Here is a 23,517-nt window from a genome sequence, read left to right on the forward strand (position 1 = left end):
GGAGCACCCGGGAAACTACGTGAGGATGATCTTCCTGGATTTCAACTCAGCCTTCAACCACATCATCCCGGAGATCCTGGTCCAAAAACGGACTCACTTGGGCATCTCCACCTCCATCTGCCAGTGGGTTAAAAATTTCCTCACAGGATGCCCACAGTCTGTCAAAGTTGGCCCCCACTTCTCCTCCACCATCACACTTAGCACCGGTTCTCGTCAAGGATGTGTACTGAGCCCCTTGTTGTTCACGCTCTACAAATTTGACTGCTCTCCGACCCATCTCTCAAACACCATAATCAAGTTTGCGGATGATACAACCGTAGTCGGACTCATCTCAGGGGGGAATGAGTATGACTACAGAGACGAGGTCAGGTTGTGTGCTCAGCAAACAACCTGCGACTGAACACCACAAAAACAAAGGAGATGATCCTGGACTTCAGGAAGGGACAAGCGGACCCAGCGCCGCTTTACATTCATGGGGAATGTGTGGAAAAGGTGAGCTCCACTAGGTTCCTGGGTGTGCTGCTCTCTGCGGACCTCTCCTGGACAGCCAACACCACGGCGGGGGTGAGGAAAGCCCAGCAGTGACTCCATTTCCTGAGGGTGCTCAGGAGGAACAACTTGGAGGAGAAGCTGCTGGTGATGTTCTACAGAGCTACCATTGAGCGCACCCTGGTGTACTTCATCACAGCGTGGTACGCGAGGTGCTCAGCAGCAGACAAAAAAGCGCTGCAGAGGGTGATAAATCTGGCCCAGAAGGTCACTGGCTGCTCTCTGCCCAGCCTGGAGGACATTGCCAGCTCACGTTACCTCAGCAGAGCTGCCAACATCATCAAGGATCCCACCCCACCAACCACCGGTTTGCCAAGTTACCCTCGGGCCAGCGTTACAGATCACACAAAACCCGGACAAGCAGATTCAAGGACCGTTTTTATTTTCTTGTGCCATTACTGCAATAAATAACCACAGAAAATAATCAAAGCTACTGCATTTGAAACCTAAACTCACTACCTCACTTGTGCAATAATGAGCAATATCTGAGCCATTCCATTTCATGTGCAATATGTGCCCTGTGTGCAATATAAGCCTCAGTCCACACTACCACGACTGCTGCTGTTGTGGTGTGTTGTTGAGTTTTGTATTTATTTTATTATATATCTATATATTTTTTTTCGAAATGCACTAAGGAATGGCACCCAAATTTCATTGTATGCTATACAATGACAATGACATAATAATAATAATAATAATAATAACGACAATGACTTAATGTGTGTGCTCAATGAACGTGCGCACAAATGCGACACTCCTGGTTTTGCGCGCACACACTGAACCTGCATGTATGTTGTTCTTAAGCATGGGCTGATATTAGATTTTGTGAGCAAAAATGTTGCCGTGTTACAGTATTAAAACAACTTCTCTAAAACAATCCTTATTTGAAGTTGTGCAAATAAATATTGATTTCTTACACCATTCTACACAATCTATTTTATTCTTAAACAAAATATAGAATATTTGTTACATTAAGCACTGTGTACCATTTAAGTTTAAATAAAATGAATGAGTACATATCAACATTCTTTTGTTTTGTTCTTAACAAGTCACAGTGTCCCATCACTGGTGACCCTATTTTATAAGAAACCCATGGACGACCCATGTTGTCCTTGGAGCAGCCAATCATATTGTAGTCTGCTGAGGAGTCCCCTCAAAAAAGAAAAGAGCAGCTCATTACCGATGACCAAGAGTGAGTGTTTTTTGACACCCCGACTATTTAAAACCCAGGTAAACCATCATCCAGTAATCTATTAGACAAAAAGAAAAAAAGTTATCTTACCGCTTCGACGCTTTTGATACCAGATCGCAAATTGGAAATGTCTTTCTCCAATTCCATCATACTAAAAAGATAATAAAAAGAAACAGAGAGGAGTAAAATAAGACGATGAAGAAAGCAAGTGAGATCATCAAAAGTTAGTTTCATGTTTGTAAGGAAAATAATTCACATTCTTCGACATTCACGCGGATCTGCAAGTGTTGGTGGTTGATTTTGCACCCCCCGCCCCCTGCACCAAATACTGAATGCTTAGTTATGTTGATTGTATATGCAAGACTGTTTTTAGAGAACTGGGTTCAACTTCAGAGGTGTCAAATCCAGGTCTTGAAAGTAAAAAAAAAGCTTTATTCAAGAATAATTAAAAAAGGAAAAAAAACGGAATATTTTTCTGGACATACGCAGAGCTTAAAAATGTACATGCATTGTTTTGTTTTGTTTTGTTTTCCACGCCAACGAGGCTGGCTCAGCTAGCTGGCTATCTCTCATCTTCTGGCACGCTGTGGTGGATCCTGCTCAACCTTCCCCCATTCATCTGCTGCCACTGCCATGCACCTTCTTTTTGAATCTTATACGGGAATTTAAGGATTTAAAAACTGCATTAATCCATCAGGATTGTACCTTTGGCTACAATGTGACACAGGATTATAGTTAAGGTAAGCGGTCTTAAAATAAAAATAAAAACTTCGTCAACGATTCGTCGTCCTCGTCTGCTGCTGGGGTGCAGAGCACGCACCACTCACCTTAACATATGAGCCCAGCAGCATTTTACTTTCCTTATACTGCCTGCGCTTGGGGCACTCTGAATGGCCAAATATCACATTTGAACAATGTTCTGAGTTTCCAAACGGTCTGGGTTTGCAATAATAATAATGCAATAATATATTATTGAGGGCAATGCAGAGGTACCGGGTTCGATTCCAGCTCCGGCCTCCCTGTGTGGAGTTTGCATGTTCTCCCCGGGCCTGCGTGGGTTTTCTCCGGGTGCTCCGGTTTCCTCCCACATTCCAAAAACATGCGTGGCAGGCTGATTGAACACTCTAAATTGTCCCTAGGTGTGAGTGTGAGCGTGGATGGTTTTTCGTCTATGTGTGCCCTGCGATTGGCTGGCAACCGATTCAGGGTGTCCCCCGCCTACTGCCCGGAGACGGCTGGGATGGGCTCCAGCACCCCCCGCGACCCTAGTGAGGATCAAGCGGTACGGAAGATGAATATATTATTGCTTTATAATGGTGGCATATTGTAGCACATCAGCATTACATTACAACATGATATAACAAGTTCACGATCCATTACACATGATTAAAAAAATGGATTTGTACTTGCTTGACTTTTGCAGCCTCTGGCACATATTGCAATTCCTCATTCAGGGCCATTACCGTAGGGAACTTCTTCTCCAATACAGTGACAATGTAGTTGAGCAGAGTGATGTTTCTACAAATGGAAAATTGACACACTTCATTGAATTTATCTCTATGTGTTTTATGGAGGGGTTCAACCTTTGTGCGAAAAATAGCAACATATCCCAATCGCATGCATTCAACCATAGCAGTCGGATGAGTCAACGTGTCATTGCAAACAACAGTACTTTGTTAAGTGTAAATATCTAGATTAGTTTACCCAATCCGAGGATCAAACTCCCGACGGACCCTCCTCTCCAGCACCCCTGAATAGACTTTACCAGGGAGGCTGAGGAGTGTGATCCCTCTGTAGTTGGGACCGGAGGGTGTGTTCCCCTTTGTAAAAAGAGGGACTACCACCCCGGTCTGCCAATCCAGAGGCACGCTCCCTGTTGACCATGCGATGTTGCAGAGGCGTGTCAACCAGGACAGCCCCACAACATCCAGAGCCTGGAGGAACTCCGGGCGGACCTCATCCACCCCTGGGGCCTTGCCACCGAGGAGCTTGTTAACCACATCGGTGACTTCAACCACAGAGATAGGAGAGCCCACCTCAGAGTCCCCTGAACTTCTCTACCTCGCACACCAGCTCGGGCTCCTTCCCTGTCTAAGAGGTGACATTCCACGTCCCTAGGAGCTAGCTTCTGCAGCCGAGGATCAGACCGCCAGGGTCCCCGCCTTTGGCTGCTGCCCAGCTCACATTGTACCCGACCCCTTTGGCCCCTCCCATGGGTGGTGAGCCCATGAGAAGGGGGACCCACGTTGCCTCTGCAGGCTAAGCCCGGCCAGGCCCCATGGGTGTAGGCCCGACCACCAGGCGCTCGCCAACGAGCCCCACCTCCAGGCCTGGCTCCAGAGGGCGGCCCCAGTGACCCGCGTCCGGGCAAGGGAAACTGAGATCCATTAATTTTACTCATCATAAGGGGTCTTTGACGAGTAAAGGGAGCTAAGTTGTCTGGGGCTTTATGCCCCTGGCTGGGTCACCCATGCCAAACAGGTTCTAGGTGAGGGACCAGACGAAGCACAGCTCAAAGACCCCTTATAACACTGTAACCTTCCACACAAAATTGTTCCAAACAAGTAACAATCGAGTCAGTGGCATACGTCGTATTCGACAGGCTACCTGCTCTTAATTCACCAGAGGCTCAACCTAGTTTCTTATTTCTCTACCAAAACAGTGTCTTCTCCGCTACGTACAATCTCTGTTCACAGCTTGTAAAGCTCTCGCTGGCAATCCGTAGTGGAGTCCTTAGACGCAATGCGAATGATTTCAGCTTGAGTCAAGCTGTGGACAATGTTGACAGGCTTGCATTCAGTAGCCATACATTTAGCTATGCCTTCAGATAAATTTGTTCTTTGTTGTGTCATCCATTTTGTTCTCTTTGAAATGATGCACAGCTGTTGTCTTAGACGAGGGGGCGGAGTACTCACATCAGCGGTGTGCTTGGCCAATATGTGATATTTTAGACTCGACGTGCTATGATGATAGCTCAGTTTACGACTGTAAAACATCCAGGTAACTTTGGTCTTGTCAGTGGAATGACAGACCCAGGACACGCTGGAGAGACTATGTCACCACAACGGGGAGAGCTGGAAGAAGGAGCTAGGGAGAGGGAAGTCTGGGCTTCCCTGCTAAAGCTGTTGCCCCCGCGTCCCGGCCCCGTATAAGTGGTAGAAGATGGATGGATGGATGGATGGATGGATGGACGTGCTATGATGTTAGCTCAGTTTACGACTGCAAAACATCCAGGTAACTTTGGTCTTGTCAGTGGAACTATCTGGCAACTTTTTAAAAGTAAACTTTCCATTCATTAACTCCTTAAGTATCCGTTTTCGGTGTCTCGCTCTGCTGTGGCTGGCAAAACGGACGTGGGCGTGGACTTCTGCAGCACGGTTTTTGTTTCGTTTCTGTTTTTTTCATTGAGCCACGTAACATCCGCTGTGACATGTGCCACGTTAATCTCGCAAGAAAAAAATTAATCCTGTTAAAATTCATTTAAATTATAAAAACACGCTAAACCGACAGCTCTAATATATATATTAATGATGAAAAAAATACCATTCTGTCATCTAAAATGTATTACATCAGTGGTTCTTAAATTACATAGTTATCCAGTAGATTATTGACACATATTTTATTTTAGAATGTCAAACGTACTTGTCAATGCTTGACTTGGTGTCAGCAATCTTGTTCAGACTTGAAACTTTAAATCCATAAGCATTTCCCCTCTGTCCTTTATTCATGTAGTTCCCGAAGGCTAGAACCACCTCTAAGAGTTGACGTAGAGTTCGGCTCTTCATTACCTCTCTGGATGCAAGACACAAAGCTGAAAACACAAAGACATGAAGGCAACGTTATCACGCTCAAACCACAGTTTTAAAGCCAATGACTAGAGGCTTTGTGGCCAAAACGATCTCAACCTATTCTCAAACTATAAATGAGATGGGATGGTGGAATGTGAACCGCCCGGTTTGCCACGTTTGGTCAGCAGAACTGGCGATGAACCGAACGCCTATGCACTATGGCAGGGGTGTCCAAAGTCGGTCCTCAAGGGCTGCTGTCCGGCCTGTTTTCCAGCTCTCCACGGAGCAATGCACCTGAATCAAATTATCAGGATCATTCTAATGCTGCTTCAGAGCTGGGTGATGAGCTAATCATCTGAATCAGGCGTGTTGCAGCCGGGAGAGCTGGAAAACGGGCAGGAAAGTGGCCCTCCAGGCCCGGAGCTGGACATGCCTGCACTATGGTAACCCGTTACATCTTTTATAAATCAATATTGTAGTACATCAGACTTCAATTTGGCTCATCAATCTGCAGTCAATATGGAACAACACTAGGACATAATGTTGTATTTGCAATAGGGATGTGAATCTCAGCACGGAGGACGATTCGATACACATCTCGATACACTGCCAGCGATGCGATACTTAAATGATACATGGAATTTTCTGGCGATACGATGCGATACGTTTCACCGTCGTCACGATGTGATACGATGTGATACACATTAAGTTCAAATCAATGCGATCCGATACGATACAATGCAATTTGTTGCGATATTGTGCAATTAAACATGCAAATAAGCAAAGAAAAAAAGCTTTTTAAAAGATGGAATTCAGTATGGTATTACAAAAAGGATACCACTTTATTCCTTATAAACAGTAGAACTTGTAAAACAACTTATTTAAGCCCTTTCACAATTGGGTTTTGTGCAAAGAAAATGTAAACAATTTGGCACCTGAGACTCACAGCTGTTGCTATAGTGTAAATACAAACAGACTATTCTCACTGAGTGTCTTATATGAAATATAATAATAATATATATATATACATATATATGAATCTATAGCGCAAGATGTCCACCCATCTACTGTAAGTGCAACTCTTTGCGCACTGTTCAGCGACACAGTAATCTCACTTCTCACTTTGTTGTACACATCGGGAATATGTTTGCAAGTGAACACAGACCTGTCTGGTATTTTATACCTGGGTTCCAAAACGTGCACGAGCTGTCTGAAATCCTCGTTGTCCACCACGCTAAGGCTGGAGGTCTTTGCATATGAAATAAGCAGTGGCCTTAGTTATAGCCATTGCGCGGTCACAGTGAGTTGCAAGGGGACTCCCAAAATAAGAGGCAATTTTTTTCTGATCCTGACCTGGTTTACCAAGAGTTTCTCCGGTGTCCGACGAGGAACTGGGCGGGGAAGCGGGAGGGAAACTTGTCGGTGATCTGGTGCCATCGTTTTAAGTGGGTCTGCATATTTGTGGTGCTAACGTTGTATGGCTTCTTAGTGCGACATTCCTTGCAAATTACGGAGGTTTTATCAAGCTTTCCGTCTTTCTTTTCGAAGCCGTCGTATTTCCAAACATAAGATTTGAATGTTGCGGCTGCATTAAATATAGTAGTTTCCTCGCTGCTGCTTGCGCTAACTTCCATAATGTTTTGCTAGTTGTGTACTGGACTGTATGTGACGCACGGCTACCGTCCGTATTCAACACAAAACGCAAAGCAATGATGGTGCATTAATTGCGCCTAGGAAAGGGCAGATAGGTGACGTTTAACATAAATAAAACGGCGCTTGAATCGGATTTTACCGATACCCACCAATGCATCGTGATGAATCGCGATTTCACCCGCCAATCGCGTCGTAGCCAGTGAATGAGCCGATGCACTCGCATCGTGCACGTGCGCATCGATGTATCGATTAATATCGATTATTTTCCACACCCTTAATTTGTAACAGACAAATATATTACATCATACTGTTATATCCTCTTTAATACATCATGTTATCGAGGTGGCGTTCAGTTATTCAGGGTTTTTTGCCCAATATAGCAAGCATGGACCAAGTTTTCCTTTTGAGTCATGAGGTCCCCCACTAATAGATCGAGACAAGGAGGCTGGGCCCATAGGGAACTGAAAGATGGGCTCCATTGTCTCCGAGGTTGATGTCACTGTGGAAGTTAAAACGTTACTTGATGTAGGACCTTGAGGGTGGATGAGATCCTAAAAGGAAAACAGGTTGTGGGACTACCTTAGTTGACGATGATCTGCAAAATTTAATGGACGTTGGCCACAGAGTGCACTATTTTTATGCCCAGCACAAGTCTACCGAAAAGCCCAGTTTCACTGTGTGCATGGGTGGAGTTTTCATTCTTTTAGTATTTTTTGCAAAATGGGGAGTTTGCGCTTTTGTGGGAATGAACAGAACTAACTCAGTTACTGGCCAATGAAAGCGGATTAGCTAAGATCTTTTATTTTCAGCATGAGAGGTGTGCACAGACTTTGGCATTGCGGAAAGAGAAATAGACTCGCTGGAGTGCATGCAAAGGTTTGAGGCGCACAACGTTCGTTGAGAAAACCTGCATTCAACAGAGGGGTGAACGTTTGCAGTTTTGGCAAAGTTAGCAAATGTAGAGTTCTTGTCAGGGTTCGCTCGAGGTCATTGGTTAAAATTTCCTTGCGACAAAAAAACAACAAAAAAACAAACAAACGCATCCGTCTCCGGACGTTTGTGACCTTGAACAAACACGAACAGGAAGTCATCCTTTGATAACATCGCTAACACAGGTGCTGGGGAAATAGAAATTTGTGCTTCCCTGCTTAAGATACTGCTACTATGAGACAACCACAGGTTGTCATGTTCCCGTCCTTGGCCTGGCCAGCAGGTGGCAGACTGAGCAGATTTTCTGGCTGCACACCTGCTGCCAATCTTTCAATTAAGGAACTGTGTATTTAAGGACCAACAGTCTGTCTACTGGTTGTCGGAGTATTGTTTATGTCTTGTTGCCTCCTTGCCCATAGACTATTCTTGCTATAGATCTCGTCGTGTTTTACTTTTGAACTCTCGGTACCAATGGTTTTGTAAGTATTGGATTTTATTTTGTGAATTGGCTTTCTCTTGCGTGTATTTTGATACATTGTTTTTGTTTGTCTTCGCGATCGTTATTTTCCTCCCTTGCCTTTTGTGCAAGCACTCTTTGTTCATTTTTTGTACCCTCTGGTCCTTGTTTTGACCAGCGCTCCATGTTACTACTTTGTCGGTGCGAATTTTTTTTGCTTCGGAGACCTTGTCTGGCGTCTACACTTTTGGGTTCCAAAACTTGTTTCGGTTAGTCCGAATCGTGACACAGGTAAGCAGAAAAAAATTAATAGATGGATAGATCAAAGACAACATTTCCAACAGGTCTACACCTTATTTTTTAAGAACATGCACATGTTGTGGTAATGGCAGTGCGAACAATCATGCGCAGTTTTAAACTGATCATTGTTCTCACTTTGTTTTCTTGAGAACCTTTAGTAGAAACAATTGAGAAAAATAATCTTACGATTCATAATTTGTAGAACTAACCTGGAAAATCCTGAAGTGCAAATACAAATCGATACGTTAGACTTTTATAGATACTTTAGATATGTCAGAACAAAAGATAATTTATATAATAATTGAGGCTTTTTCCTTACTTACCTTTGATTTTAGGTTTGACATCAGTCAGTCTTTCGGCAAACTTTTTCTTGAAGTAAAGAGACAAGAGTCTCTGTTGATAGTGGTTGATCCTGCATGGGAATTGTCGGACATAGTCTTAGAAGGGAGCTCAAATATGAATATTAATGTGAAATGGCGCCCAGCACAATAAATAATTTTGTCTGTTAAAGATTTAAATCTTGGCTTGTTTGGGTTTACAGTGGGAACCGGATTTCCACACACAGCCCAAAAACATGTTTGTTTTATTTTAATTGGAAACGCTTCCATGTCCATCTTAATTTTTTTTTAGAATACAGCAATGATGGGGAGCCTTACTGAAATTGTGAAGCATAAAATTGTCACAAATATCCTCACAAACCAAACTGTTAAGATTCAGCTTTGACAGGGAAAGCTCAACTCTCAACCAAAATAAGCAAATCAAATGATTAAGAAGCTCCTCATGAAGTGTCCTTTGTTAAAGTCACGTTAAAACACATTTCCATGAACTGTGGTCTGTCACGTTGTGCACGAAGCGATAAGATAATTGCTTCGCGCACAACAACAAAAATAAGGAAGTGGATCCACGAAATGCCCCTCCGTGAGCCGTCACCTTACCGTAGTGGAGGGGTTTGCGTGTTCCAATGATCCTAGGAGCTAAGTTGTCTGGGGCTTTATGCCCCTGGCAGGGTCACCCATGGCAAACAGGTTCTAGGTGAGGGGCCAGACAAAGCATGGCTCATAGACCCTTATGATGACTACAATATATGGACCAAGGTTTCCCTTGCCCGGACGCGGGTCACCGGGGCCCCACTCTGGAGCCAGGCCTGGAGGTGGGGCTCGTTGGCAAGCGCCTGGTGGCCGGGCCTACACCCATGGGGCCCGGCCGGGTACAGCCCGAAGAGGCAATGTGGGTCCCCCTTCCCATGGGCTCACCACCCATGAGAGGGGCCAAAGGGGTCGGGTGCTATGTGAGCTGGGCGGCAGCCAAAGACGGGGACCCTGGCGGTCCGATCCTCGGCTGCAGAAGCTAGCTCTTGGGACATGGAATGTCACCTCTCTGGCAGGGAAGGAGCCCGAGCTGGTGTGTGAGGCAGAGAATTTCCGACTGGATATAGTCGGACTTGCATCCACACACAGCTTTGGTTCTGGTACCAGTTCTCTCGAGAGGGGTTGGACTCTCTTCCACTCTGGAGTTGCTCACGGTGAGAGGCGCAGAGCAGGTGTGGGCATACTCATTGCCCCCCGGCTCAGTGCCTGTACATTGGGGTTCACACCGGTAGACGAGAGGGTTGCCTCCCTCCGCCTTCGGGTGGGTGGACGGGTCCTGACTGTTGTTTGTGCATATGCACCAAACAGCAGCTCAGCATACCCACCCTTTTTGGAGTCCTTGGAGGGTGTGCTGGAGAGTACTCCTGCTGGGGACTCCCTTGTTCTGCTGGGGGACTTCAATGCTCACGTGGGCAATGACAGTGAGACTTGGAGGGGCGTGATTGGGAGGAACGGCCCCCCCGATCAGAACCCGAGTGGTGTTTTGTTATTGGACTTCTGTGCTCGCCACGGATTGTCCATAACGAACACCTTGTTCAAACATAAGGGTGTCCATATGTGCACTTGGCACCAGGACACCCTAGGCCGCAGTTCAATGATCGACTTTGTAGTTGTATCATCGGATTTGCGGCCGCATGTCCTGACACTCGGGTGAAGAGAGGGGCGGAGCTGTCAACTGATCACCACCTGGTGGTGAGTAGGCTCCGATGGTGGGGGAAGATGCCAGTCCGTCCTGGCAGACCCAAACGTATCGTGAGGGTTTGTTGGGAGCGGCTGACGGAATCCCCTGTCAGAAGGAGTTTCAACTCCCACCTTCGACAGAGCTTTTCCCATGTTCCGGGGGAGGCGGGGGACATTGAGCCCGAGTGGACCATATTCCGTGCCTCTATTGTTGAGGCGGCCAATCTGAGTTGTGGCCGTAAGGTGGTTGGTGCCTGTCGTGGCGGCAACCCCCGTACTCGCTGGTGGACACCAGCAGTAAGGGATGCCGTCAAGCTGAAGGAGTCCTATCGAGCCTTTATGGCCTGTGGGACCCCAGAGGCAGCTGACGGGTATCGACAGGCCAAGCGGAACGCAGCTTCGGTGCTCGTCGAGGCAAAAACCCGAGCGTGGGAAGAGTTCGGTGAGGCCATGGAAGCCGACTTCCGGACGGCTTCGAGGAAATTCTGGTCCACCATCCGACGTCTCAGGAGGGGGAAGCAGTGCACCACTAACACTGTGTACAGTGGGGATGGGGCGCTGCTGACTTCGACTCGGGACGTTGTGAACCGGTGGGCAGAGTACTTCGAAGACCTCCTCAACTCCACCAACACGCCTTCCTTGGAGGAAGCAGAGCCCGGGGACTCTGAGGTGGGCTCTCCTATCTCTGTGGTTGAAGTCACCGATGTGGTTAAAAAGCTCCTCGGTGGCAAGGCCCCAGGGGTGGATGAGATCCGCCCGGAGTTCCTCAAGGCTCTGGATGTTGTGGGGCTGTCCTGGTTGACACGCCTCTGCAACATCGCGTGGTCAACAGGGAGAGTGCCTCTGGATTGGCAGACCGGGGTGGTAGTCCCTCTTTTTAAAAAGGGGGACCGGAGGGTGTGTTCCAACTACAGAGGGATCACACTCCTCAGCCTCCCTGGTAAGGTCTATTCAGGACTGCTGGAGAGGAGGGTCCGTCAGGAAGTCGAGCCTCAGATTGAGGAGGAGCAGTGTGGTTTCCGTCCCGGCCGTGGAACAGTGGACCAGCTCTACACCCTTAGCAGGGTCCTTGAGGGTATGTGGGAATTCGCCCAACCAGTCTACATGTGTTTTGTGGACTTGGAGAAGGCGTTTGACCGTGTCCCTCGGGGAGGTCTGGGGGGGGGCTTCGTGGGTATGGGGTACCGAACCCCCTGATACGGGCTGTTCGGTCACTATACCACCGATGTCAGAGTTTGGTTCGCATTGCCGGCAGTAAGTCGGAATCGTTTCCAGTGGGGGTAGGACTCCGCCAAGGCTGCCCTTTGTCGCCGATTCTGTTCATAACTTTTATGGACAGAATTTCTAGGCGCAGCCGAAGCGTTGAAGGGGTCCGTTTTGGGGGCCTCAGTATTGCATCCCTGCTTTTTGCAGATGATGTGGTGCTGTTGGCTCCTTCAAACGGGGCTCTCCAACTCTCACTGGAGCGTTTCGCAGCCGAGTGTGAAGCAGTTGGGATGAAAATCAGCACCTCCAAATCTGAAACCATGGTCCTCAGTCGGAAAAGGGTGGAGTGCCCCATCCGGGTCGGGGAGGAGATCTTGCCCCAAGTGGAGGAGTTCAAGTATCTTGGGGTCTTGTTCACGAGTGGGGGCAGGAGGGAGCGGGAGATCGACAGGCGGATCGGTGCAGCGTCTGATGTGATGCGGACGTTGTATCGGTCTGTCGTGGTGAAGAAGGAGCTCAGCCAAAGGGCGAAGCTCTCAATTTACCGGTCGATCTACGTCCCAACCCTCATCTATGGTCACGAGCTATGGGTCGTGACCGAAAGAACGAGATCCCGGATACAAGCGGCCGAAATGAGTTTTCTCCGCAGGGTGTCCGGGCTCTCCCTTAGAGATAAGGTGAGGAGCTCGGTCATCCGGGAGGGGCTCAGAGTCGAGCCGCTTCTCCTCCACATCGAGAGGAGCCAGATGAGGTGGCTTGGGCATCTGATTCGGATGCCTCCTGAGCGCCTCCCTGGTGGGGTGAGGTCTGTAGCAATAGCAGTCAATGAGCAAAGAAGTAGCGAGGCGAAATTCAATACTCCAGCGATAAGTGCATGTCAGAGGACTCCTTAAATACAGACTGAGACTAATCATAGATTGGCAGCAGGTGTGCACAAAAGTCCGCTGATGCCACCTGCTGGCCAGACTGACACAGAACCGTGACATGGTCAGTTGTGTTTTGCGTACCTGCTCATCTCAAACAGAAAGCGGTCCGCTTTGGCCATACGCTCAAGTTCATGCTTGTGTTCCTCCAATAGTTCTATGTCGCTTTTTTCAGGAACAAACTTGAGAAGCTTCATCACATAAAAAAAAAGACAGAATTACATGTCAACTAATGTGTGAAATTTTAACAACCAATAGAACGTTTTAGGGTACGCCATTATTTTTCAGTTTTTCTTAATTGAAATCCATGCAGTTCAATGTTTCATTGTACTGTAAAATGAAGGCATCAAAGAATTTGAGTTACAAAAGAAGCCATGGAATCTATTCGAAAACCCAAATGGAATCAAAATCTTTGGCCTTTACTGTTTTGCAGCTCATCCTGCTTTTAGCATTCTTTCTGCAGTGGAACTCATATTTTTTTCTGAAAATCTGTACTATTTGATAAATGTATGGCACTTTCAGGTTGCTTTGTTTTTGATCATTTGTCCATTTCATTTTAAACCACCTTGTGGTTTAAGCCTGGAGACTGCGCTGGGCCATTATCTTGCTGTAGACCTCTGACCTTGACCAGCTGAATTCAGGCGGCAGATGGACTACATCCTGGACTGGTCGTCAGTCAGTTGCAAGACACATCGTGGCATCGCCCGGTGACATTTAGTGGAAGGACGTGTCCTTCCATTTCCGAAGCCTGTGCCGCGCACAAAAATGGCCGACAATCCAGACACCACACTTCCCTCACAACCAACAGGTGTGGCTACTCAAGCCACTTGATCAAATCAGGGAGGGCTGGGTATAAAACTGAGTAACAAAAGGCGTATGCACATTTTGTGCAGGCTGTTTTTTTGGGGGGGGAGGGGGGGGGACTAATAGAATCATCGAGGGATAGAACTGCGCCGTCTCTGGATTTGATGCCACATAGGGCGTCAGCGAGGGACATTTTCATAGCCACCCGTTTCCCTGGAGGGTGCTAGGACAATTAAAGGATTTCTCAATTTTTTTCTTGGATGAACCGAGTATTTTTTTTTTAAATCTGAGATTTCAGGCATTTTTGGGGGGGGTCAGATCTGTTACCAACTCTAATAGGAGCTAATACCAAACCTATACCAGAACTTAAATTGCGAAAATCTGATTTGAACACCTTAAGCACTAAGAGGGACTTTGAGAAATACAGTGAACTTGTTTTTTTCTTCTTTTCTTGTTCGGAGTTAACGGAATTTCATGTCAATTTCATGTCAAAAGAGAGTACTGTATTCCCAGTTATCCTTTATGAAAATACATATCCAATATATATATTTTTGATACACTTCTGCCTGTGTGTCTTATTTCTGTTGGAGGTTTCTCTTTACTCTGGAGTTTGTTGTTGCCAATCTCACTGCAACCTAAGATAAGTGTACCCTAAATTGAATAAATTTGGATAATTTTATAGATTTGCCAGACATTGATGTATTTGCTCTTTGACACCTTAGTACAGAGCTAGGCAATTCCGGTCCTCTAGAGCCGCAGTCCTGCTTGTTTTTGAAATTCCCTCTTCCAACACACCGGATTCAAATGATCATAACAGTGATTAGGCTTTTACAGAGCTTGCTGATGAGCTGATCATTTGGATCCGGTGTGTTGCAGCAGGGAGATATGGAAAACATGCAGGACTGCGGCTCTCTACGACCGGAGTTGTCTATCCATGACTTGGTGTCACCCTTCTACTAAGACTTAGTTTCTAAGTACCTGCACTAGTGGTAGCTACATTTGCAAATAAACCTTCATGGTTGTGGTTTGCTGTTAAAACTTTGAAATTATTTAATCAAGACTGTCATGTATTTGTTCGCAGGCTGAATTGAAGACAAGCAGGGTTGTGTTCATTTATTATATATCGTAACAGTTTGCGCCTCCTGTACAGTAGGTGCCGGTATGTACCACAAAGCTGTAATCTGCCAATGAACAAAGAAGAGGAAGGAGCAGAAGCACCTAACGAGTATTCAGAGACAGGAATAGGGGTGCTGGTGGATTGACTGACTGACCGCCTGAGTGACGGACTGGCAGACTGATGAATTTAATAGACGGAATTGTTAAAATAACTAAATCGACTGACGATTACAGTTTGGATCACAGGCCGCTGACGACTGACGGACCATCAAAATGTAAAATGTCCACCTCTGCTTCTTACATAAACCGCTTACACGTGATGCATTACCTGTTCAAGCATGTCTCGTGGCAAATCTTCCTGTTCATCCATGGATAGGACTGCTGAGCGAATTTCACCATTTGTTAGTTTCAACCTATGCCATACAAAAAAAAAAAAGAAACAGAACAAACAACTATTACCACAAACTGGCAAGTTCTGCTCTTTGTCAGACAGCACTGACCAAATGATGCTTTGGGTTTTTGCCAACAGACCTCTGGCCTAATATAATAATTTACCGTATTCCCAATGTTCAATGCTCTCAGTTGTGTGTGTGTGTGTGTTGACACAGGGAGAGCCACTCCTGAGATGTCGGATGGTGGACCAGAATTTCCTCGAAGCCGTCCGGAAGTCGGCTTCCATGACCTCACCGAACTCTTCCCACGCTCGGATTTTTGCCTCGGCGACCACCGAAGCCGCAGTCCGCTTGGCCAGTCGATACCCATCAGCTGCCTCTGGGGTCCCACAGGCCATAAAGGCTCGATAGGACTCCTTCTTCAGCTTGACGTCATCCCTTACTGCTGGTGTCCACCAGCGAGTACGGGGGTGGCCGCCACGACAGGCACCAACCACCTTACGGCCACAACTCAGATTGGCCGCCTCAACAATAGAGGCACGGAACATGGTCCACTCGGGCTCAATGTCCCCCGTCTCCCCCGGAACAAGGGATAAAGCTCTGTCGGAGGTGGGAGTTGAAACTCCTTCTGACAGGGGATTCCGCCAGACGCTCCCAACAAACCCTCACTATACGTTTCGGTCTGCCAGGACGGACCGGCATCTTCCCCCACCATCGGAGCCTACTCACCACCAGGTGGTGATCAGTTGACAGCTCCGCCCCTCTCTTCACCCGAGTGTTCTGGTATATTAAGATATTTTGTGATGTTTTCTTTAATCAATGTATTGCTTCTCAGTGAAAAAACTGCTTTGAGATGATTGCATGACTTGGTGACTCTGGAGCCTGCTTTGACGACTTCATAGTCGGTTTTGTTTGAATTGTCAAAACTTGATTGAGATCAATGCCACTTGATTACACAACAAACAGTGTGGCGTAGGGAGGGATGAGAATGGCCACTCACCTCTCCCGATGCACACACTTTCGGGGATAAAAGGAGGGGAGCGATGCTCCTCAGCAGAGTCCGCTGTGGGTCAAAGTACGAGACGCCCAGCTCGTATTGAAGCTCACTCTGCTGAGGGTGTTGGCTCTCCACCCTACTGGCATACGGTAAGAGTTCTTTAGCTTCATACAACTTGTTTGAACTGTGTTATCATTTCTGTGTGGGACCAATAAAGTGCCTATTGTTGGTAGCCAGAAGTGTCTTGTCGTTATTTCTGAGTGCCTATCTCCGACGATCCTTTATAAAACTTGATATTCATTCAAATTGAGTATCAGAAGTGTTTCAAAACATGCCCAGAACATGCGGCCGCAAATCCGATGATACAACTACAAAGTCGATCATCGAATTGCGGCCTAGGGTGTCCTGGTGCCAAGTGCACATATGGACACCCTTATGTTTGAACAAGGTGTTCGTTATGGACAATCCGTGACGAGCACAGAAGTCCAATAACAAAACACCACTCGGGTTCTGATCGGGGGGGCCGTTCCTCCCAATCACGCCCCTCCAGGTCTCACTGTCATTGCCCACTTGAGCATTGAAGTCCCCCAGCAGAACAAGGGAGTCCCCAGCAGGAGTACTCTCCAGCACACCCTCCAAGGACTCCAAAAAGGGTGGGTATGCTGATCTGCTGTTTGGTGCATATGCACAAACAACAGTCAGGACCCGTCCACCCACCCGAAGGCGGAGGGAGGCAACCCTCTCGTCTACCGGTGTGAACCCCAATGTACAGGCACTGAGCCGAGGGGCAATGAGTATCCCCACACCTGCTCTGCACCTCTCACCGTGAGCAACTCCAGAGTGGAAGAGAGTCCAACCCCTCTTGAGAGAACTGGTACCAGAACCCAGGCTGTGTGTGGAGGCAAGTCCGACTATATCCAGTCGGAAATTCTCTGCCTCACACACCAGCTCGGGCTCCTTCCCTGCCAGAGAGGTGACATTCCATGTCCCAAGAGCTAGCTTCTGCAGCCGAGGATCGGACCGCCAGGGTCCCCGCCTTTGGCTGCCGTCCAGCTCACATTGCACCCGACCCCTTTGGCCCCTCTCATGGGTGGTGAGCCCATGGGAAGGGGGACCCACGTTGCCTCTTCGGGCTGTGCCCGGCCGGGCCGCATGGGTGTAGGCCCGGCCACCAGGCGCTTGCCAACGAGCCCCACCTCCAGGCCTGGCTCCAGAGTGGGGCCCCGGTGACCCGCGTTCGGGCAAGGGAAACCTAGATCCATTTATTGCAATCATCATTGGGGTCTTTGAGCCGTGCTTTGTCTGGCCCCTCACCTAGAACCTGTTTGCCATGGGTGACCCTGCCAGGGCATACAGCCCCAGACAACTTAGCTTCTAGGATCATTGGGACACACAAACCCCTCCACCACGGTAAGGTGACGACTCACGGAGGGGGAAACAGCTCTTTTCATGTACAATTCACCGACGGGACCTGCTAAGAATGGGAATCTGGGCAGCCAAGAGAAAAAGTTTTAAACGGTACACGTGAGCTACGATAGTTAGCATGCTGTGAAAGGGCGTCTCATGCTTTGTTCATCTTAGGGGCCGTTCTGGCTGTTGCTCATTACGGCATACATGTGTAATAGGGATGTGAATCTCAGCACTGAGGACGATTCGATACACATCACGATCCACTGCCAGCGATGCGATACTTAAACGATACATGGAATTTTCTGGCGATACGATGCGATACGTTTCACCGTCGTCACGATGCGATACGATTCGATACACATTAAGTTCAAATCAATGCGATCCGATACGATACAATGCAATTTGTAGCGATATTGTGCAATTAAACATGATGCAAATAAGCAAAGAAAAAAAGCTTTTAAAAAGATGGAATTCAGTATGGTATTACAAAAAGGCTACCACTTTATTCCTTATAAAGAGTAGAACTTGTAAAACAACTTATTTAAGCCCTTTCACAATTGGGTTTTGTGCAAAGAAAATGTAAACAATTTGACACCTGAGACTCACAGCTGTTGCTATAGTGTAAACACAAACAGACTCTCACTGAGTGTCTTATATGAAATATTCATATATATATATATATATATATATATATACACAGTATATGAATCTCTAGCGCAAGATGTCCACCCATCCACTGTAAGTGCAACTCTTTGCGCACTGTTCAGCGACACAGTAATCTCACTTCTCACTTTGTTGTACACATCGGGAATATGTTTGTAAGTGAACACAGACCTGTCTGGTATTTTATACCTGGGTTCCAAAACGTGCACGAGCTGTCTGCAACCCTCGTTGTCCACCACGCTAAGGCTGGAGGTCTTTGCATATGAAATAAGCAGTGACCTTAGTTATAGCCATTGCGCGGTCACAGTGAGTTGCAAGGGGACTCCCAAAATAAGAGGCAATTTTTTTCTGATCCTGACCTGGTTTACCAAGAGTTTCTCCGGTGTCCGACGAGGAACTGGGCGGGGAAGCGGGAGGGAAACTTGTCGGTGATCTGGTGCCATCGGTTTAAGTGGGTCTGCATATTTGTGGGGCTGCCGTTGTATGGCTTCTTAGTGCGACATTCCTTGCAAATTACGGAGGTTTTATCAAGCTTTCAGTCTTTCTTTTCGAAGCCGTAGTATTTCCAAACATAAGATTTGAATGTTGCGGCTGCATTAAATATAGTAGTTTCCTTGCTGCTGCGTGCGCTGACTTCCATAATGTTTCGCTCGTTGTGTACTGGACTGTATGTGACGCACGGCTACCGTCCGTATTCAACACAAAACGCAAAGCAATGATGGTGCATTCATTGCGCCTAGGAAAGGGCAGATATGTGACGTTTAACATGAATAAAATGGCGATTGAATCGGATTTTACCGATACCCATCAATGCATCGTGATGAATCGCGATTTCACCGATACCCATCAATGCATCGTGATGAATCGCGATTTCACCCGTCAATCGCGTCGTACCCAGTGAATGAGCCGATGCACTCGGATCGCGAACGTGCGCATCGATGTATCGATTAATATCGATTATTTTCCACACCCTTAGTGTGTAAGTGTGTGCAGAAATTGTCTTTCTGCTTGGCTCTCGACGAAGGCGGACGCTTTTTGCTCAGCTCCCCTGCCCTCCCACCTTTTTTTTCCCTGCTCGCCACTTTTCGTCTTTTGTGCTGTCTTTGTCCAACTTTTTTTCCCGAGCCTCCTAACGTGTTTTCATCCGAAGAACTAACCATGGAATTAGTTGGCTGGTCTCTCGATGTAATCGACAACATTTTTTCGACGGAAAGAGCGGGCAGTGGGGAGCCTGCTTGCCCTCCGGGGACATTTGCTGCCGGATACGCCCTGGATCCATGGAGAAAGTGGAGACCGGTGTGCCTGACAGTACTGTCTGTGGAGGATGTGGAAGACATCTACATCATTGGCCTTTTGATAACAGGTATGCTGCTGTTTGGTGTTGGCAGCTTGCTGTTCTATCGCAAAATTCAACCGACGGTAGCGGCTCTATTGGAAGTGAAGAAGCTGCCGGTCACTCTGGATGGCTTGGCGCGAATGTCCAACACTCAGACTCAAGCGGTGACTGAGCTCAACTGCAATATTGTTGCGACTTTTGCAACTTTGCGGTTTTGGAGAGACTCAGCGCGATTGAAAATACCATGAAGACGTAATCCACGCAGCAAAACAATTTTCGGATCTGAATGATTGGCGCCAGTGAGGAGATACAGACCAAGGACTCAAGGCTGTCTGGAATTGTTGGCGGCCGTCTCTCCAAAACAAACAACACTATCTGGCCTTTCCCCTCGATGGATTCGCATGGATTCTAGGGCCCCCACCACCACCCCCATCCTTCTCGGCCATGGACTGATAAGCCGGGACTGTCTTCATGATGAGCAGACCTCGACGAAGCAGCTATGACCTGTGCACGCATACACATACACGACTGGACAGGCACATGCGCATACGCATCCTTGTTATCACCGTCTTCAAGGCTCCGATTCTTTTTCCCCCGTGACGTGGTTCGATAATGCGGAGCGCAATATAATTTAAGTCCAGGATAAAAAAAGACCCTAGCACATGAATAAGATAATGCTTATTCATGTGCTGGGGTCTTTTTTCGAGCGTGGGTTTTTTTCCCTCTCCCTACCCAGCGTTTTTCCCTTTCTGAATTCTGATTGTAATTTCCCCATTGCGAGACAAATAAAGGATATCTTAAATATGCGCACGTGTGCAATAATGGGTCGATCGCGGGAGGTTCGTTGTTCGAAAAGTAGACCTTCCGTCAAAAAGGTTTGGGCACCTCTCCTCTACAGGATGAACTGGAGGGGAAAAAAAAACTTTTAATCATGAATGCTCATTGTGTATTTGTAGCAAACGTAGTCATGCTGATAGCAAGCTAAGATAACTCATATAGATACATACAGCATGTGTTCATTATCAGGTTCATTATTTTTTTTGTTCCGGTTCCACACATTTTTGTTTTTTGTTCGTTTTGGTCCAATATGGCTCTTTCAACATTTTGGGTTGCCGACTCCTGCCTTAGCTACACAGTTTACACACCTGCATCTGACAGATGTAGGTAAGTGATATAGACCAGGTTCAGACTGCGTGCAAATCTGATCGAGATCAATCTGATCTATCCGATTATGTTTTTAATGACAGTCTGAAAGGCTCAATTCCAAATTGTTCAAATCTGAACTGGGACACGTTCATATGTGTTTCTTGGTCAGATAAGTCTTGGATTTATATTTTTTTTTTGCAATGGGATCGGAACCCAGGTTGCATATATCCGACCTCAATGTCATCTCATGCGCTCCGCTCAGGAAGGGCTGAGTGGGCTTGCTAACTGATTCTCCCCAACTCTTCGGAAATTTACCTTCCTGTACATTTCCAAAGATTTAGCTTTTTTCACCGTAAGGTAGCAAATCATGTCTTCATCAGTAGATTTGCTTTACCTTTTATTTGTTACCACTACCTCCTCTCTGCCATTTAATGCTGGATCCTTCCTATCCCTCTTAGCACTCCAACACCCTCTTTATCATCCCCAAACATCACTAATTGGAGTGCATCCATCCATTCATTTTCTGATGGGGGGGGGGTCTATCCTAGCTGTCTTCGGGCAGTAGGTGGGGACACCCTGAACCGGTTCCCAGCCAATCGCAGGGCACACAGAGAAGAACAACCATCCATGCTCACACTCACACTTAGGGACAATTTTAATTGTTCAATCAGCCTGCCATGCATGTTTTTATAATGTGGGAGGAAAGTGGAGTACCCGGAGAAACCCCATGCAGGCCCGGGGAGAACGTCCAAAATCTACACAGGACGGCCGGAGCCGAGATCGACGCAGGTTGATTGGGCACTCAAAATTGTCCCAAGGGGTGAGTGTGAGTGAGGATGGTTATATGTCTATGTGTGCCCTGTGATTGGCCGGCAACCGGTTCAGGGTGTCCCCCCACCTTCTGCCCAAAGACAGCTGGCATAGAAGCATGCCCCGCGACCCTTGGGAGGATAAGTGGGTCAGAAAATTGATGGATGGATGCATGGATGCATGGATGAACTCATATAGCATTTAACACACAAAAGAGCTCATTTGAATAAGTCCCCTCACAACAGAAAATTGAACTTGAAATATCATCTCGTACAAAACCCACGATAGCAACTTGATTATCTTTTCATCAGTCAACTGAGCTTTGATAAAGCACGTGAGACGACACACGGCTGGCATGCTTTTGGCGCGGTTGTGCCTCAAGTTATTGATCAGGGAAAAATAAACTCTTAAAAGTTATCCTGTACCCCCAACAATGTGCTCATGTATCCAGAGGGGTACACGCACCCCTGATTGGGAGACACGGTTTTAAAGCATAACAGTTTGAGCAGTATGAAATGACTGTTTGTCATTATTTAGTTGGCTTTTTTCATTCGTTGCACACACTGACCGTGACAGCAGAATGTTGCAGTTTTGCGCCCTGCGACCATCGATCACAGAAAGCTCTTTGACTCTCCTTACAATGGCATTGTCATCATCAGTTTCTTTCTGTTAAACAGGGAAATTGTTCAATGTTTAGATCTTTTTGTATTTTGCAGCGAAAATGTTAAGTTGCAAAATACTGAAGAGTCTAATTACTTGTGGCCTTTGGTAAGCTGAGAACGTATGCTGGAATTTGTCAAGATCCAGCACTTTGAATGCCTTGAGATCATCAATTTCTGCCCAGATAGTGCCTTTTATTTTGCTCTGCGGAAAAAAAACAACAACCAAAAATTACCTTTTAGGTATACCGTATTTTCACGACTATAATGCGCCATTAAAAGTCTTAAATTTTTTCCAAAAGGGACAGGACGCCTTGTCCAGGACGACTGCTTGCACTGTTATTCGAGTTTTTGGCAAAGCCGGCACATTTCTGTGGAGCCACATGGCAATGAGAGTGACTCTGACAGCGAGAGGGAACACTGCGTTTTTGATGGATTACCGGTACTTGCACAATTGTTTGATTCTGATACAGAGGATGAGGACTTCCTGGGTGATGATTGATCGAAAAACGTGAGTACATGGTACGATGGCTAAATAAAATACAACGGAACTCAGTTTTGCTTCCGTTGCCTTTTTAAAAACGTGTTTTTAGCTTGTATCTGTATGTCTTGGCATGCTACCGTATGCTTCAAGCTAACGTGTTTTTAGCGTGCGCGCATGCATGCCGTATGTTTAAGCTGGCGTATGTTTTACCACTTTAAAACTGCGGCCAATGATACAGTGCGTTTTGTCTATGTGTAAAATACAGAAATAGCACCCATTAATGAGACTGCGCCCAACCATACGGTGCGGGGAATGGTCGTGAAAATACGGTAATTGTCCAGTTACTGCTCATGTTGTCACAGTTCATCCAATATTTTTGTTGTCTGTCATGACCTATTGGTCTGTCATGACCTGGTGCTATGTTTGTCATGCAACCCTGTAGGGGAGACCAAGGCTTGATGTCACACTTTTTACACTCATACACCTGTATGTCTTGGAATACATCACATACATGTACCATCATTTCCGTACCATAAGCCGCGACTTTTGTCACACGCTTTCAACTATGCGGCTTATTTAATGAAGCGTAAAGTTAAGGTATGTTATTTTACCTTTGAAACCGCTTACCGTGTCCCATCTTTCTTTGTAAATACA

The 23,517-nt window shown here is 46.7% G+C and overlaps 2 protein-coding genes across 3 annotated transcripts in view; one reads left to right on the forward strand and one right to left on the reverse strand.

Moving 5' to 3' along the window:
• Positions 1–23,517, forward strand: part of LOC127614454 (G-protein coupled receptor 135) — a 131,102-nt gene that overhangs the window by 26,920 nt on the left and 80,665 nt on the right. The gene's annotated exons all lie outside the window — the stretch shown is intronic.
• Positions 1–23,517, reverse strand: part of LOC127614398 (disheveled-associated activator of morphogenesis 1-like) — an 81,523-nt gene that overhangs the window by 6,013 nt on the left and 51,993 nt on the right. For both annotated transcript variants that reach the window (XM_052085686.1, XM_052085687.1), the window contains exons 16-23: positions 22,477–22,584; positions 22,289–22,386; positions 15,295–15,379; positions 13,131–13,237; positions 9,193–9,281; positions 5,384–5,552; positions 3,152–3,259; positions 1,832–1,892 (exon numbers count right to left, since the gene is read on the reverse strand). In XM_052085686.1, the coding sequence (XP_051941646.1) occupies positions 1,832–1,892; positions 3,152–3,259; positions 5,384–5,552; positions 9,193–9,281; positions 13,131–13,237; positions 15,295–15,379; positions 22,289–22,386; positions 22,477–22,584 (825 nt within the window). The remainder of the gene's footprint in view (positions 1–1,831; positions 1,893–3,151; positions 3,260–5,383; positions 5,553–9,192; positions 9,282–13,130; positions 13,238–15,294; positions 15,380–22,288; positions 22,387–22,476; positions 22,585–23,517) is intronic.

This window comes from Hippocampus zosterae, chromosome 14, assembly GCF_025434085.1.
Source record: "Hippocampus zosterae strain Florida chromosome 14, ASM2543408v3, whole genome shotgun sequence".
In the NCBI taxonomy this organism is placed as follows: Eukaryota; Metazoa; Chordata; class Actinopteri; order Syngnathiformes; family Syngnathidae; genus Hippocampus; species Hippocampus zosterae.